The sequence below is a fragment of the Rhamphochromis longiceps genome, linkage group LG7 (assembly GCF_057381845.1).
Source record: "Rhamphochromis longiceps isolate RC_006_pf linkage group LG7, R_longiceps_female_GT1.1, whole genome shotgun sequence".
Classification (NCBI taxonomy): domain Eukaryota; kingdom Metazoa; phylum Chordata; class Actinopteri; order Cichliformes; family Cichlidae; genus Rhamphochromis; species Rhamphochromis longiceps.
The window spans coordinates 22,564,531-22,580,698 of record NC_140563.1 but is presented as its reverse complement, the minus strand read 5'-3'; the positions used below and the strand labels follow the sequence as shown (position 1 = coordinate 22,580,698).

The 16,168-nt window shown below is 44.3% G+C and overlaps 1 protein-coding gene across 1 annotated transcript; it reads left to right on the top strand.

Moving 5' to 3' along the window:
* The first annotated feature begins 196 nt into the window (after window positions 1-196).
* LOC146665295 (patatin-like phospholipase domain-containing protein 2) lies at window positions 197-15,989 on the top strand. Its single transcript, XM_085411119.1, has 9 exons — window positions 197-383; window positions 6,709-6,941; window positions 13,404-13,469; window positions 13,801-14,010; window positions 14,077-14,137; window positions 14,304-14,486; window positions 14,616-14,757; window positions 15,138-15,245; window positions 15,545-15,989. Exons 1-9 carry the CDS (start codon window positions 197-199, stop codon window positions 15,828-15,830), a joined length of 1,476 nt encoding a protein of 491 aa, XP_085267245.1. The 3' UTR covers window positions 15,831-15,989.
* Window positions 15,990-16,168: the final 179 nt, after the last annotated feature.

Sequence of the window (16,168 nt, the reverse complement as noted above, 5' to 3'; positions counted from 1 at the left end):
TCACATGACATTGTCTAGCCAATAGGAAAAATTCTCTTAATAATGCCAAATTGTGCAATAGCGGACTATCTTCTCACCTTTGGGTATCCTCAGGTGTGTTGTTGTAAATGTGGCAGCGGGCAATAACTGAGCTAAAAAAAAAAAAAAGAATTAGCTTCTGCCGTACATTTTCCTTCTCAGAACATTAATATCTCAAATGTTTGATTTGAAGAAAGAGTGGAGCATCTCCTTTGCAGGATGCGGGTTCATGGGGATTTACTATGTTGGTGCCACCAGTTGTATCCTTGAACGGTTCCCTCGGTTCATACAAGACGCCTCTAAAATCTATGGAGCCTCTGCAGGGGCTTTGACGGCTGCTGTTCTTACTTTGGGAATACCACTAGGTGAGATTTTAGCTTCTTCTACACCTTCACGACCTCCATTTATCTTCTATGTAGACAAAACATAGTATCTACTTTGATTATCTAATAGGCAGATATAACAATAGTGAAGAAAGAGGCAATGCCGCTATCAGCATAATATATATATATATATATAGTCTTTGCAAAACTGCAGTTAAGTCATAAATTACTTTTTTTTTAATGATAAAATGTATTGCTGTTCCGATGGTGGAAAACTGAGCACAAACAAACATTTATGGGAAATTACAAAGTATTGCTAGAGCTAAATCAATTGTCTGAATCATAAAAAACAACCTTTGCTGTTTAGTTATAAAAACTAACTAAAAGATTTGTGTCCTATGTAAAAGAGCCACTGTGATGGAAAAACTGAGATATGCAGTGTACTTGTATGTGTCTGATATTATTAAAAAAGAGAAGAATTTATATGCAGATGTTGGCCCTTGAACAAAAATGACTCTGGCACCCCTAAGTTATTGTTTTAATTCTCACGTTTTTCCTCTCTCCCATCTTTGATTGTCTGCACTTTTTTTTTTTTTGTCCCGTTTGGATCTTTAGCCATCAGAATTGTTGTCTTAAGGCCAAGAAAGATGCCAAGTGGATTTATTTTACCAAGTGGATCATCATGGCCTTGCCATATTGGTCCATTTGATTGACCTTTATTATAATTATGAATTTATTTTATTTTCAGTTGCTACAAACGGGACAGACATGACTGGGGGATAGGACAGGGAGAAAGAATGAAAGAAAGAGAGGGAGAGAAAGAAAACCAAAGGGGAGAAGAGACGGTGAGAAGGGGGGGAAGAAAGAAAAAACAAAACAAAAAAAACCCAAAACACCTGGGTCACCTGTATGGAGAAAAAAAACAGAAGAGAAAGCAAACAACAAAGAGCAACATAATAAAAAAAACAGCACCATCACAATAAACTAGCTAGCAGTAGATATCAGTAGATACTAAATAATAAACGATATTGTGCAGCACGCAAGATAGACAGCGCACAATGTGCTTTGAGGCAGCAGCCAAGAAAGCTGTAGTCCGCGTCTGTGAATACCCGTGTGTACACCTGTGTGCATACCTGTGTGGATCAGCATGCTTGCATTCCAAAGGTTTCTCCATGTAACGATCTGCTAGGGAGTGTGGGGAGCCACAGCCCCGTCCTCCAGGGCATGAAGCAGGTATGGAGGAGATCAAAACTCCAGACATCCAGAGGCCCCCAGAACACAAGAGACCAAGGAAGACCAACAGAGGGGCAGCCGCGCCACTGTTCCAGTAAGAGCTGAGGAGAGTCCCAGATGAGGGCTCACTCAGCAGCCGCGGAGCAGAAGCCAGGGGGAGTTGCAGTGACGCGCCCGTGAGCTCCGCCGGCAGCCAGCTGCGCCTGAGTGACCGAGCCCCAGGCCAAGAGGCCGGGGGCACCCCACCTCCGAAGTGGCCCGAGCGAGCCCCAGGCTCCAGACCCCGATAAGCGGCCGCCAAGGAGTGAGCCGGTGTGTACCTGGACGCCCACCCCCAGACACAAAGAACCACCAACGCACCGACACCTGAGGGAGTCCGCCACTGGCAGGGGAAGTGGTGGTGGGTGGAGATAGGCCTCCAAACCTTGGAGGGCCTGAGATGTCCCCAGAGAGGTGGCGCCTGATACCCAACCTGACATATAGACACAGACATACAGGCACACACAGATACAAACATCCATTCCCACCCTCATGCTCTCATATGCACTTACTCCACACTCAACCAACGTGGAGACAGACATAAAGAGACACTGTACACACGATCACACTCCCCAAGCGTACTCTACGAACCGGGTCTAGGTACCCTTGCCCCTGGAGGGGGGAACTGCACCCAGACCCAGGTGGTGTTACCCTTTTCCCTGCGGTGGGGAGAGGCAGACCACCCCGACTCCACAGCAGCAGGGAGGCCCCACACTCCAGACCGCAGTCGGACGGCCAACTCCTCCTCCTAGCCCCCCCGCTCCAGCAGGCTGCAGAGAATGGGGGTGAGAGAAGACTCCAAACCTCCCTCCACCCGCTCATTGTAGTGTTGATGCATGTGTGTTCTGAAGTGCATTTAAAACCCAGGAGGGCATGGAGCTACCTGCCAGAGAGCAGCAGGTAAGCGCATGGTCCCTCCTGCTAGCCCTCAATGTCTACGTGTATTCAAAATTGAGAGGTGGGCAACGACGCCAGGGGTGAGGTGTACACCCTGATGGTAATTTGGACTCCGTGTATCGTGCCCACCCCCAAGATCCTATATGTATGTGTAATGAGAGTGTGAGTAATGTGAATGTCTAAGTTGTGGGATAAAATTGAGGCAGAGGCAGCCAGAAGGGGACAGGGGGGGGGGTAGCCTCCTCTGCACCCTGGTGACATACCCCTACTCCAAGGCCCTGCATGTGTGGGTGGTTGTGGTGGAGCGGGAAGAGGGAGGCAGCTGGAGATGGGGAGGGAAGGAAGGGAGGGGCAGGTGACCCCTCCCTGGGGCCAGCTCCCCCGCTGACCCCAGTAGGCACTCCCATACTCCGCGACCCGCCAGGGAAAGGGGGCCCAGGCCCATCCAGACCGGGGCCCAGTGCAGGAGCGCCTCCCGGCCCCACAGAGCCCGGGACAGTCCACCCAACCCCACCACAGATAAAACTGCACCCACCCCACCATCCACTCATCTTCCAGACTACATGAGACAATAGACGCCCAGGCTGATTGTCTGCACTTTGCCAGAGATGGTTCTAGTCCCCTCTGGTGTTGCTGCATCTTATTTGATTTAAAGAAAAACACATACACAGGAAAAGTAAAGTACATTAGCCTAGTGAGCTTACTCAGTATCTCTGATTGGTGACAAGGGAAAGGAAAACAACTTTAGTACAGTGACTGAAGAATTGGCTCTCCGAGTCTCTGTAACAGTTATCGGCTATGATTTTTCTAATATCTTGTTCTGTATTTTTTTTTTTTTTAATCTGGTGATGTTTTGAATCTGGTGAGTCTATTTGATATTGGATTCACATCATTAAGACTTGTCTAACCGTTCAGTGACCCCTAACACCCTCTGGATAGGGAATTGTCTAGCCAATAGGGTGAGGTCTTTTCCAAGCCTAGAAGACACTGATCCCAACAAGCTATAAATGTTTAATCACAGGATAAAGGTAACCATTCAGAAAAACTTTGCATTCATTTACAGCAACCCTTGTGTCTTAAGGACCAAGTGGACCCAAGGATCAAGGGTTCAGATTTTTCCTTTAGCTAGATGCAGAATCACTCATGTGTTACAGTCATAATAGGTCACTTTATCTCAAATCAGCCAATTCTTAAAATCTTTCCTGCTGGTACAAAGTTTCTTAACATCACAATGAACCAGGCTCTATAGTTTGAGATGGACATTAAAATGTGTGATAACTTGCTAGTTAAAATATGAAAAAAGTCCAGTGCTCCTGCAAAGTCCCATATTTGAGCACTCATTAATAAAAAAAAATTAAAAAGGAAATTAGTGACAGTTTTTGAATGAATGTAGCTGAATTTTACAATACTGCAAAATAAAGTATGAAGACTTCTTTTTTGCCCGAGACTCTTAGCCACAAGCATGAAAAAAAAAATCCCTTTTTATTCAGCTTTCATGCTGGATTGACCAAGTGTGACAAGGTGTACCACAAAAAGAAAAATATCAGAAGATAGTTTCATCTAATTCAAACAAAAATCTGGAGTTTTCAGATAGTACTTTAATTTATTTTATTTGCAAGATTTTAAGTTATCCAATTGTGGAATATTTACTGTTAAACCTTCCCTAATTTGTATAAAAATGTTATCATTTATAGTGTGGATGTAGAAAGAAAAAAAAGTAAACTAAAAAAAAAGCAAATTATACAATACAATACAACTTTATTTATAGAGCACATTTAAAAACCAACGGTATGCCGAAGTGCTTCACATAAAAGACAGAAAATAAGACAAAAATATTATAAAAATTAAATATTATTAAATATTATAGGACCATAACAAAGTACCAAGTATGCTAACAGGTCAGTGTCACTAATACACAGGAATACCATAAAATGCATATCAACTAAAACATGTTAAAATGACAAAGCCATTTAAAATATGTATAAAAGGTAAAATAGACGAAGTCCAGGGATTAGATACAGGCATTAACTAGCAGGAAAGGCAAGGTTAAATAAATAGGTTTTTAACCGTGATTTAAATGATTGGATAGAATCAGATGCGCGGATAGCAATAGGAAGGTTATTCCATAAATCTGGGGCAGCCAAGGCAATTGCACGGTCACCTCTAGACTTCAGACAAGATCTTGGCTTCACCAGGAGTAACTGAGTAGATGATCTCAGTGCTCGAGCGGGAATGTACGAACTAAGGAGCTCGATAAGGTAGCTCGGGGCTGCCTTGTTGACAATTTTAAAAATAAGCAGCAGTAGTTTAAATTGGATGCGGTATTTAATGGGTAGCCAGTGCAGGTCAGCTAGAACAGGGGTAATAGAGGTATACCTCCCAGTTCCGGTCAGAAGGCGTGCTGCCGCATTTTGAACAGCTTACAGTCTATGAAGAAGAGCAGAATGATCAAATCAAATTTAAAAGAGCTATCCAGCAACACGCCCAAATTGCTAACAGTGTCAGAGAGGGAGCTGGCAAGGGAACCAAAGGCATCACGAAATTGTCTGTGAAGGATATTGCTATCAAATACCATGATTTCAGTTTTCTTATCATTTAAGATAAGGGTTTCCTAAGAGCCACTCTTTGACCTCACACATGCACTCTTGAAAGCAGTGCAGAGACCGAGCAGGATCATCAGCAAGTTCAAAGTAGATCTGTCAGCATAACAATGATAAGCGATATTGTATTTCTCAAAGATTGCGCCTATAGGGAGCATATACAGTGAGAATAGAATAGGACCCAGCACAGATCCTTGAGGCACGGCACAGTAGACAGGTGTAGGGGAGGAAGAGCAGGTGCCCGGGTTGACCGAGAAGGACCTATTGAAGAGGTATGATTTAAACCAATCAAGGGCAACACCTCTAATGCCTACAGTATGCTCAAGCCTCGCTAACAAGATGCTGTGATCCACCATGTCAGAAGCCGAGGATAAATCCAATAGAACTACCGCAGAGCGTCCAGTATCAGCAATTAGAAGAAGATCATTTAGGACTCTAAGCAAAGCTGTTTCAGTGCTGTGACGTGGTTTAAAGGCAGGCTGGAATTTATCAATAATATCATTCGCATCCAAATACGACTGGAGTTGTGAAAGAACTATCCTCTCGAGAATTTTAGACAGGAACAGGAGCTTAGAGATCGGTCTGTAATTCGCATAATCATTATGATCAAGGTTTCTTTTTTTTAAGACTGCGGCTGGACTACAGCATGTTTAAGAGCTGACGGGACACAGCCAGAGAGTAAAGAAGAATTCATTAAAGATAAAATACTGGATCCAATTACGTCGAAGCAGTCCTTGACTATGCGAGATGGGAGGATATCATATATAGGATTAGTATTCTTCAGTTGCTCAACTAATCACTTGAGAGCAAGGAGTGACACGGGCTCAAACTGATGGAAGGTTGATGAACAACCAGGAGTAGAAACAGGGCTCGACACTAAAGGAAGCGAGGACTTAAGAGAAGAAACTTTATCTAAGAAGTGAATTAAAAATTGTTCACAAAGAGCCGGAGAGCACACCAGCGGCATATCAGGACGGGGATTGACCACAGAATTACAAATTTTAAATAGCGTTCAAATGTTGTGACCATGAGCCAGGATAATTTTTGATAAGAAAGCCACTTTAGCCATTTTAGCAGCAGTTTGAAATTTCGAGCGGCTGGCACGTAGGATTTCATAGGATACCTGGCGTTTATCTTTTTTCCACCTCCTCTCATCACGGCGGCAGACGTTTAACCAGTATTGGGAAAAGGTTCTAGGGTGCTTCAATTTACTAGGTGCAACAGCGTCAAGGATAGAGGAGCATATGGATACCCGTCACCCAGGTTCCAATATGGATCTGGGCGATGTGAGTAAGAGAATCTGAGATTTAAAAGTGTTTGTCTGTTGTAGGTTATTAGTGCACAACCATCTGCTGAGCATAAAACCAAAAAAATAAGGAGTACTATGCCAAGGTCCAGTAAAAGGGGTAGGGAAGGTAAAAAGCAGAGGCACAGACGTGGACGAGGACAGCTTGCCATACACATCGGCGCCATCTTTGAAAAAGAAGTCCTGAGAGATTAATTAAACAAAAAACACTTTTTTTTCCTTTTTTTTTTTTTTTTTTACAACAAATAACCATTCCAGTGCATGTGATATTGAGTTACTTTTCTTTATGCAGAGAAGTGCTGTGCCGACTTGATGTCAATAGCCAAAGAGGCTAGGAAGCACAAACTGGGACCCTTGCATCCATCTTTCAAACTGCTTCAGAGAGTGCAGGACACTCTGCTGAAGCATCTACCAGAAGATGCCCTTGTTCGAGCCTCTGGGAAGCTCAGCGTGTCCCTGACCAGAGTGTCTGATGTGAAGAACGTACTAGTGTCAGAGTTTGACAGCAGAGAAGAGCTCATTCAGGTATATTTTACAGCTTGGAGCCATTTTCATCCAGCAAAACTCTTCAAGGTTCAAGATTCAGAATTCCCAACTTTATAAGTATACAAAAAAAAAAGGATCAGATATGACTATTGACCTGAAAAATTTGCATTTCCTGCGAAAATGCAGTGTGGATGCCTTAACGCTGAAGATGTAATTTGAAAAAAGCTGAAAAAATTTAAAGTCGAAAAAAATGCTGCCCTGAGTAGGATTCAAACCTGGCCATACTGGTCTAAGGGCAGCGACTCACCTCACTGCGCCAAACTCATTCTCACAAAGAAGAGGTGGAGAGACTGACAATTCTGGTGAAATTAGCAGAAGCTGCTTAGAATTGTGCTGATAAGAGGTGAAAAGGCTAAAAAAAATTTCAGAAGAGGTGAATAAGCAGAATTTGGGCAGAAAAGAGGTGAATCAGAAGAATTTCTGCTGAAAAGAGGTAAAGAAGCAAAAAGATGAGCTGAAAAGAGATGAATCAGCAGAATTTCTGCTCAAAAGAGTTTTTTCTGAAAACAGCAGAAAAAACTGAAAATTCTGCTGAAAAGAGTTCAATCAGCAGAATTTCTGCTCAAAAGAGTTTTTTCTGAAAACAGCTGAGATTTGTGCTGATAAGAGGTGAAAAGGCTGAAAACTTTGCAGAAAAGAGATGAATCAGCAGAATTTCTGCTCAAAAGACTTCAATCAGCAGAATTTCTGCTGAAAAGAGTTCAATCAGCAGAATTTCTGCTGAAAAGAGCTTTTCGCTGAAAACAGCTGAAAAAGCTAGTATTTGTGTTGAAAAGTGGTGAAAAAACTTAAAATTCTAATGAAAAGGGGTGAAAAAGCTGAAATTTGTGTCGAAGAGAGTTTAAAAAAAGTTTAACTGTTAACTGAAAGAAATGTTGCCATTAGCGGGATTTGAACCCCGGTCTCCCAGTCTGAGAACGGATGCTCAACTCACTGAGCTACAACTCAATAGCATCCACACAATTATACAGCTATCACTGTTTTCCTCATTGCTAAAATGGATTTAAAGGCACAGTGTGTAAAATCTCAACACTAGATGTCAGTAGATAGCAGTCACTCGAACTCTGTTTTATTACTCCTTTCCTGAATTTCTGTTTTTTATTTACACTGCAGGAAGCTATAAAACTTTGTTACAGAAGTCAGGTCAGGTTGCTGCTGTTAGCTGCTGTTAATGAAACTTTCTTTAAAGTGGATCTAACATACACTGAACAAAAATATAAACGCAACACTTTTGTTTTTGCTCCCATTCCCCATGGGATGGACGTAGAGACCTAAAATTCATTCCAGATACACAATATAACCATCCCTCCCAAACAGTGGTCACAAATCAGTCCAAATGTGTGGTAGTGGGCACATCTGCCATATTGCGATAATCCATCCCACCTCACAGGTGTGCCACATCAGGATGCTGATCTGACATCATGAGTAGTGCACAGGTGTACCTCAGACTGCCCACAACAAAAGGCCACCCTGGAATGTGCAGTTTTGTCTCACAGCAAAATGCCACAGATGCCACAAGCAATGAGGGAGCGTGCAATTGGCATGCTGACAGCAGGAATGTCAACCAGATCTGTCGCCCGTGCATTGAATGTTCATTTCTCAACCATAAGCCGTCTCCACAGGCGTTTCAGAGAATATGGCAGCACATCCAACCGGCCTCACAACCGCAGACCTCGTGTAACCACACCAGCCCAGGACCTCCACATCCAGCAGGTTCACCTCCAAGATCGTCTGAGACCAGCCACCCAGACAGCTGCTGGAACAATTGGTTTGCACAACCAAACAATTTCTGCACAAACTGTCAGAAACCGTCTCAGGGACGCTCAACTGCATGCCCGTCGTCCTCATCGGGGTCTTGACCTGACTCCAGCTCGTCGCCGTAACAGACTTGTGTGGGCAAATGCTCACATTCGATGGCGTCTGGCACGTTGGAGAGGTGTGCGCTTCACGGATGAATCATGGTTCACATTGTTCAGGGCAGATGGCAGCTGAGAATGTCCCAGTTCTTGCATGGCCAGCATACTCACCGGACATGTCACCCATTGAGCATGTTCGGGATGTGCTTGACCGGCGTATACGACAGCGTGTACCAGTTCCCACGAATATCCAACAACCTCGCACAGCCATTGAAGTGGAGTGGACCAACATTCCACAGGCCACAATTGACAATCTGATAGACTCCATGCGACGATGTGTTGCACTGCATGAGGCAAATGGTGGTCACACCAGATACTGACCGGTTCTGGGTCCCCAGACCCCCAATAGCGCAAAAAACTGCACATTCCAGGGTGGCCTTTTGTTGTGGGCAGTCTGAGGTACACCTGTGCACTACTCATGATGTCAGATCAGCATCCTGATGTGGCACACCTGTGAGGTGGGATGGATTACCTCAATATAGCAGATGTGCCCACTACCACACATTTGGACTGATTTGTGACCACTGTTTGGGAGGGATGGTTATATTGTGTATCTGGAATGAATTTTAGGTCTCTACGTCCATCCCATGGGGAATGGGAGCAAAAACAAAAGTGTTGCGTTTATATTTTTGTTGAGTGTAGTTGGACTTGAACAATGAATAAACTCTCATATGATGTGAGAACGTAATCAAACTGTTTATTAGACGGAAAGTGTGATTTTTAGGATACTCAAACCTCACGTTAGTTGGCATAATGTCAGCTTACAACCAGCTATTGTTGTTGTTTGGCCAACTCATTGTCAGCTGTGCACAGACAGGAGGGTCACATATTTAATCTTCTGACAATAAGTAACTGCAACTAGGAATAAACAAGCATGTTTAAACATGTTTTCATGTGATAGAAACTTGACTTCAGTTCAGGAGATGAGGCCTGAGGTGAGAAGAAAGAGGCTGAGGTAGAAATGAGGGAGGAGAGAGCAGTGGAGGAGGAGAAAGACATGATGGCAATATACATACTCATAAGGTATATATGTGCTTGATCTCTAGCTGCATCTATTAGGTGGATCAGTGACGTCTGTCTCAGCCACTGTATTCAAGATGGGAGAGCAACATGGCTCTTATTTATTTTTAAAGGATTTTCAGAATCAGAATCAGAATCAGAAAGGGTTTTATTGCCAAATGTTGAGCAGGTTTACAACATTAGGAAATTGCTGCGGTGCTTCAGTGCAAACATGCTGTCATAAATTGCGCTTAAATAGACATGAAAAAATAAAAGTAAGAATAAGAATTAAAAGTGCTACGTAGAAAGATATATGCATGAGATATACATGAGATATATACATGAGAATAAGAATTAAAAGTGCTACGTAGAAAGATATATACATGAGTGCAGGTGGTGATCAGTGCCAAAACATGGAATCATGCAGTGAACACAGCGTAGGGTCATGAGCTAGTGGTGGGAACAGTCATACAGTTATTGTTCATGTGACCAACAGCAGAGGGGAAGAAACTGTTCTTATGGCGAGAGGTTCTGGTGCGAATGGACCGGAGCCTCCTGCCTGAGGGTAGCAGGTCAAACAGACTGTGTCCAGGGTGAGAAGGGTCAGCTGAGATCCGAGCTGCACGCCGCGGTGTCCTGGAGGTGTACAGGTCCTGCAGAGATGGGAGTCTGCAGCCAATCACCTTCTCAGCAGAGCGCACAACACGCTGCAGTCTCTGTTTGTCCCTGATAGTGGCTCCAGCGTACCACACGGTGATGGAGGAGGTGAGGATGGACTCGATGATTGCAGTGTAGAATTGCATCATCGTCCATGTTGGCAGGTTGAATTTCTTCAGCTGCCTCAGGAAGTACATCCTCTGCTGGGCTTTCTTGATGACGGAGGTGATGGTGGGCTCCCACTTCAGGTCCTGAGTGATGGTGGTACCCAGGAAGCGGAATGAGTCCACAGAGATGATGGGGGTGTCAGTCAGGATGATGGGGGGGAGTGGGGCTGTGTGCTTCCTGAAGTCCACAATAATCTCCACTGTCTTCTGGGCATTCAGCACCAGGTTGTTGTGGCTGCACCAGGACACCAGACGTTCAACCTCCCTCCTGTAGGCAGACTCATCCCCGTCCGAGATGAGTCCAATAACGGTGGTGTCATCTGCAAACTTGATTAGCTTGACAGACTGGTGGGTGGAGGTGCAGCAGTTGGTGTACAGGGAGAAGAGCAGAGGAGAAAGAACACAGCCCTGAGGGGAGCCGGTGCTGATGGTCCGAGAGTCAGAGACATTCTTTCCCAGCCTCACATGCTGCTTCCTGTCCGTCAGGAAGTCAGTGATCCACCGGCAGATGGGATCAGGCACATTCATCTGGGAAAGCTTGCCTCGGAGATGGTCTGGAAGGATGGTGTTGAAGGCAGAGCTGAAGTCCACAAACAGGATCCTGGCGTAGGTTCCTGTGTAGGGCCATGTTGATGGCGTCATCTACAGACCTGTTGGCTCTGTATGCAAACTGCAGGGGGTCCAGGAGGGGGGCCGTGAGGGTCTTGAGATGGGAGAGAACTAGGCGCTCAAATGACTTCATGACCACAGATGTCAGAGCCACGGGTCTGTAGTCGTTTAGTCCAGTGATCCTAGGTTTCTTGGGGACAGGGATTATGGTAGAGGACTTGAAGCAGGCAGGCACATGACATGCCTGCAGTGAGGAGTTGAAAATGCCAGAAAACACTGGGGCCAGCTCGTTTGCACAGTGTCTGAGGGTGGCAGGAGACACACCGTCTGGGCCGGGAGCTTTTCGAGCATTCAGACTCTTGAACTGCTTCCTCACATCTGCTTCATGAATATGAAGAGTTGTGGTGGGAGGAGGTGGTGTGAAATCCTCTTTTGTGTGGGGTGAGGAGGGGGGTGTTGTAGGTGAACAGTTTGAAGGTGGTGATGGCTCTATGGAGGGGGGAGAGGTGGGGGAATGAGTGTCCAAAGTGTCTCTATTGTTGGGGCCGTTGGAGGTGTGAAGGCTGCCTGATGGCTCGTCAAAACGGCAGTAAAAGTCGTTGAGGGTGTTGGCCAAGAGCAAGTCATCAGTGGAGTGGGGGGTTTTAGGCTTGTAGTTTGTGATATTCCTAAAACCTTTCCACACAGAGGCCGAGTCATTCTCTGAGATCTGCTGCTGCATCTTCTCAGAGTGCTGATGTTTTGCAACGTCCACTTCTTTTGTGAACCTGTACTTGGCCTCTCTGTAGCAGTCCCTGTCTCCGCTTCTGAACGCCTTTCTCTTTTCCAGCCACAGCTTTTTGAGTTTAGGAGTAAACCAGGGTTTGTCATTGTTATAACTCACCCTGGTGCGTGATGGCACAATGCTGTCCTCACAGAAGTGGATATAGGAGGTGACAGTGTCCGTAAACTTATCCAAGCTGTTAGAAGCAGCCTTCATTGTGTCCCAGTCTGTAGACTCCAAACACGTGCGAAGCTCCTCCACAGCCTCGTTGCTCCACAGTTTTTTTGTCCTCACGACAGGTTTGGAGAGCTTCAGCCTCTGTCTGTACGCGGGGATTAGGTGGATCATGACGTGGTCAGAAATCCGAGTGAAGCGCGGGGCACCGCGCGATAGGCCCCGCTGATCGTGCTGTAACAGTGGTCTAATGTCCTCTCCTCTCTGGTCGGGCATTTAATATACTGCTTATATTTCGGAAGCTCATGGCTCAGATTGGCTTTGTTAAAGTCCCCAAGAGCAATGATGAGAGAGTCCGGGTATGTCCGCTCCATGTGGAGTATCTGCTCCGCGAGTGCGCACTGAGCTGCCTGCGCATCCGCGTCTGGCGGGATGTAAACAGCGGCCAGGATGAATGAAGCAAACTCCCGCGGAGAATAAAACGGTTTGCAGTGAATAAAAAGGTATTCCAGAGAGGAAGAGCAGTGCTGAGCAATCACTGTTACATCTGTGCACCAGCCACTATTAATGTAGAAGCAGACACCTCCACCTTTGGTCTTACCAGAGAGAGAGGCCTGCCGGTCCGCGCGCAGCAGATGAAAGCCCTCCAGCTTGAGCGCGCAGTCCGGGATGTCCTCACTGAGCCACGACTCCGTAAAACATAAGACACAGGAGGAGGCAAAGTCTCTGTTCATGCTTCTCATCAGGGCCAGTTCGTCTATCTTATTCCCGAGTGAGCGTACGTTGGAAAGGAAGATCTCAGGAAGAGCAGTTCGCAGTCCGCGTCTCCTCAAACGCACGAGTGCGCCAGCTCGCTTCCCTCTCTTTCGGCGTCTCTTTAAAGGATAAATTCAAGTTCAAGAACGGATCAATTTGCTGGAAGATGTATTTACACAATAATTAATTTCTGTTTATGAGTACATTTTCTTCTGTTAAATAACTTAAACAAAGTACCTACTGTACCGTTAAAGGCTGACCAGAAAGACAAGAGACAAGACAGGACAAGTAGAAGAGAATTTTTGAGAAACTAGGTAGAGGAATAATTCTGTTGTCCTCTCTGGCATGGATGAGTTTGTGTTTCTACATCCAATGTGACATAATATCTGACCTTTCCTAGGCCCTCATATGCAGCTGCTTCGTCCCGTTTTACTGTGGTGTCATTCCACCCAGATACCGTGGAGTGGTAAGTATATTAGAAAGGTTGAAATGACAACCCAGTTGACATTACAGCACATAAACAGAGTTACACTTAGTTGTGTAACAGTATTCTGGTTTCTATCTGTGCAGCTGGCAGCATATGGAGACATCTCAAAACTCTGCTTGTGTCTTATCCTGATTCGTGAAACCAAGTTGAATTAAAGTTCTGGATGACAGATATGCTAAAAGTGATTGAGCCTTCATCAGAAACTGTGTACAGTTTTTTCAGTGTTAAATAATCTGAATATCTGGTTCTATGTGGTTGTGACATAGACCAAGATTATACCTAATGACAAACAGCTTACTTTTCCATTCAGCACTATGTGGACGGTGCCATCACTGACAACCTGCCCGGTTGTCAACTGAAACAGACAATCACGTTCTCGCCATATGCTGGGAAGAGTGATATCTGCCCCCGGGCAAGCACACTAAACCTCCCTGAGGTACGCTTCAACAATGTCAGCATCCAGGTCAACTCAGAGAACCTCTACAGAGTGACCAGCACCTTCTTCCCTCCAGAGCCTGAGGTGTGTTACAGATTTGTGTAGATTTCTATTATTTTCATCAGTTTTCATCAGTTTGAATTTTTACAGGCAATGGCTGAAATTTGCAACAATGGCTACAGGGATGCTTTTCGTTTCCTACAAGAAAACAGTAAGGACGTTGATAATGGCGGCTAAATATTCATGAGAATAAACTGGCTCCAAAAGATTCAACTCAAAATAAAACAAAAGATACAAAATAGACCATTCCATAGAAGCGTTTGTCAGATTTGTTTTTCTTTACTCCTTATCACATTGGACTTCTTTGCTTATCACAGATCTGATCAGCAGTGAGTGTCCCATAAGAAATCTGGCGATCGATTCATTTAAAAATGTCTGCTGTGAAGTGGTGAAGGAGTCCAGCGTGAAGGCACAGCAGGATGGATTGAACACACTTCGGGAAGATCACTGGTGGTTGGATCCACACCTCGTAGAAAATCTCCCGATTGAAATTCAAAGGGGTAAGGACAGTTCGCCTGTGATGAGATCAGCAGGGAAAATACAGCAGACAAATAATATACCATTGAGCCAGTGCAATCATTTTTTTAATGCAGTCAAAGTAAATATGTTTTTTATTGTATTTGTGTCAGTGCTATGCGTGGCCTGCAGAGAGACACGTACTGCTGATGGTCTGTTCTCCTACATGACTGGGTACCTGCCAAAGAAAGTGACTTCTTACATACAGATCCCCTATTTTCTGCCTGTTGAGTTGGTCAGCTCTCTATCCCAGAGGTACTTACTTACTATTCTTTATGTTGGATCCACAACATTCAAATGAATTATGCTTACACTGAGCCCTTTTCTTCCCTGTGATCTTAAAATCAAAAACTGTTCTTTTGTTGTTGATGCCAAAAATGTATTTTTCATTCTCAACTACTAAACTAGGCAAACATTATTTAGTTTTTACTGTCAGTTATTTTTGGCAGAAGTAAAAATTTAAAAGGGATTTTCATTCTGGACCAATATTTCAGTCTAACCTTTAATGTAGGATTTTATACAGATTATTTCCCCTTTAGTGATAATGCCGATTTTACTTCAAAGTGCCAAGTGCTTTGACCTTTCACAGCCATTATGGATTAATGTGTTTCTCTCTCTTTGATTGCTTCTTTCAGATTAGTTTACTGGATTCCAGATCTACAGAGGGACATGAGCTGGCTCTATAGCATGGTTGGAGACATATACAAACAAGCATTGAAGGACAACAAGGAGGAGAGTGATAGGTAGGCAGTGAAAGGAAGATATGCTGTGCATTCTTCCACTCTTGATAAAAGGATGTAATGTGATTTCACTGGTGCAGACATGATATCATATGTCAAAGTACAAATGTGATAAATGTAGTCCTTAGTTTTATAGATGTCCTGAACCAAAGATTTGGATAACATGATTAAAATCTAGATAAGATAATTGTTGAAAAATCTATCGTTAGATTTATTTCTTGGAACAATGGCCATGAGATGTTCTGACAGTGGATTCAGAAGATTTTCCACACACATATTAATTTCAATGTTTGTTTTTCCAGTGAACCACCTCTGCGCAGATCTAAAAGCCTGACGTTAGGCCTGAACCTGTGCAGTGAAGGAGAAGGAGATATAAACAATTCCTCAGTGACCCCAGAAGCCACTTCTGCCTCTAGCCGTACCTTTACGTGCAACACACACAGTACATTGGCTCACATGCTTCTGATACCACCCACTGGCAGCGGCACGTCTGGGTTTAATGAAACCACCCTAAAACCAAGTGCAGGTAGAGGCTGGGGTTTGGGCAGAGTTACGGGATGGCTGGGAAATTCAACCAAACAAACTTGAAATCTCAAGGAAAAAAAAAAACCATAACAAGCAAAAACAACTGTGATTGTGTGTAGCCCAGTCTGAGAAACTGCAAGACATATTATCTTTATGCCAGCAGCTGGCAACATCAGCTAAACAAAGAAAACAAATAAATAAACAAATAATGAATTACAATAATCTTTTTTGCCACTGTAATGGTAAATGGCCTGTATTTATATAGCGCTTTACTAGTCCCTAAGGACCCCAAAGCGCTTTACATATCCAGTCATCCACCCATTCACACACACATTCACACACTGGTGATGGCAAGCTACATTGTAGCCACAGCCACCCTGGGGCGCACTGACAGAGGCGAG

Coding starts and splice junctions, on each gene's coding strand:
- LOC146665295 (XM_085411119.1), top strand. CDS start 197: ATGTTTGATTTGAAGAAAGAGTGGAGCATCTCCTTTGCAGGATGCGGG. Junction 13,470..13,800: donor CACCCAGATACCGTGGAGTG/GTAAGTATATTA, acceptor TTTTCCATTCAG/CACTATGTGGACGGTGCCAT. Junction 15,246..15,544: donor AACAAGGAGGAGAGTGATAG/GTAGGCAGTGAA, acceptor TTGTTTTTCCAG/TGAACCACCTCTGCGCAGAT.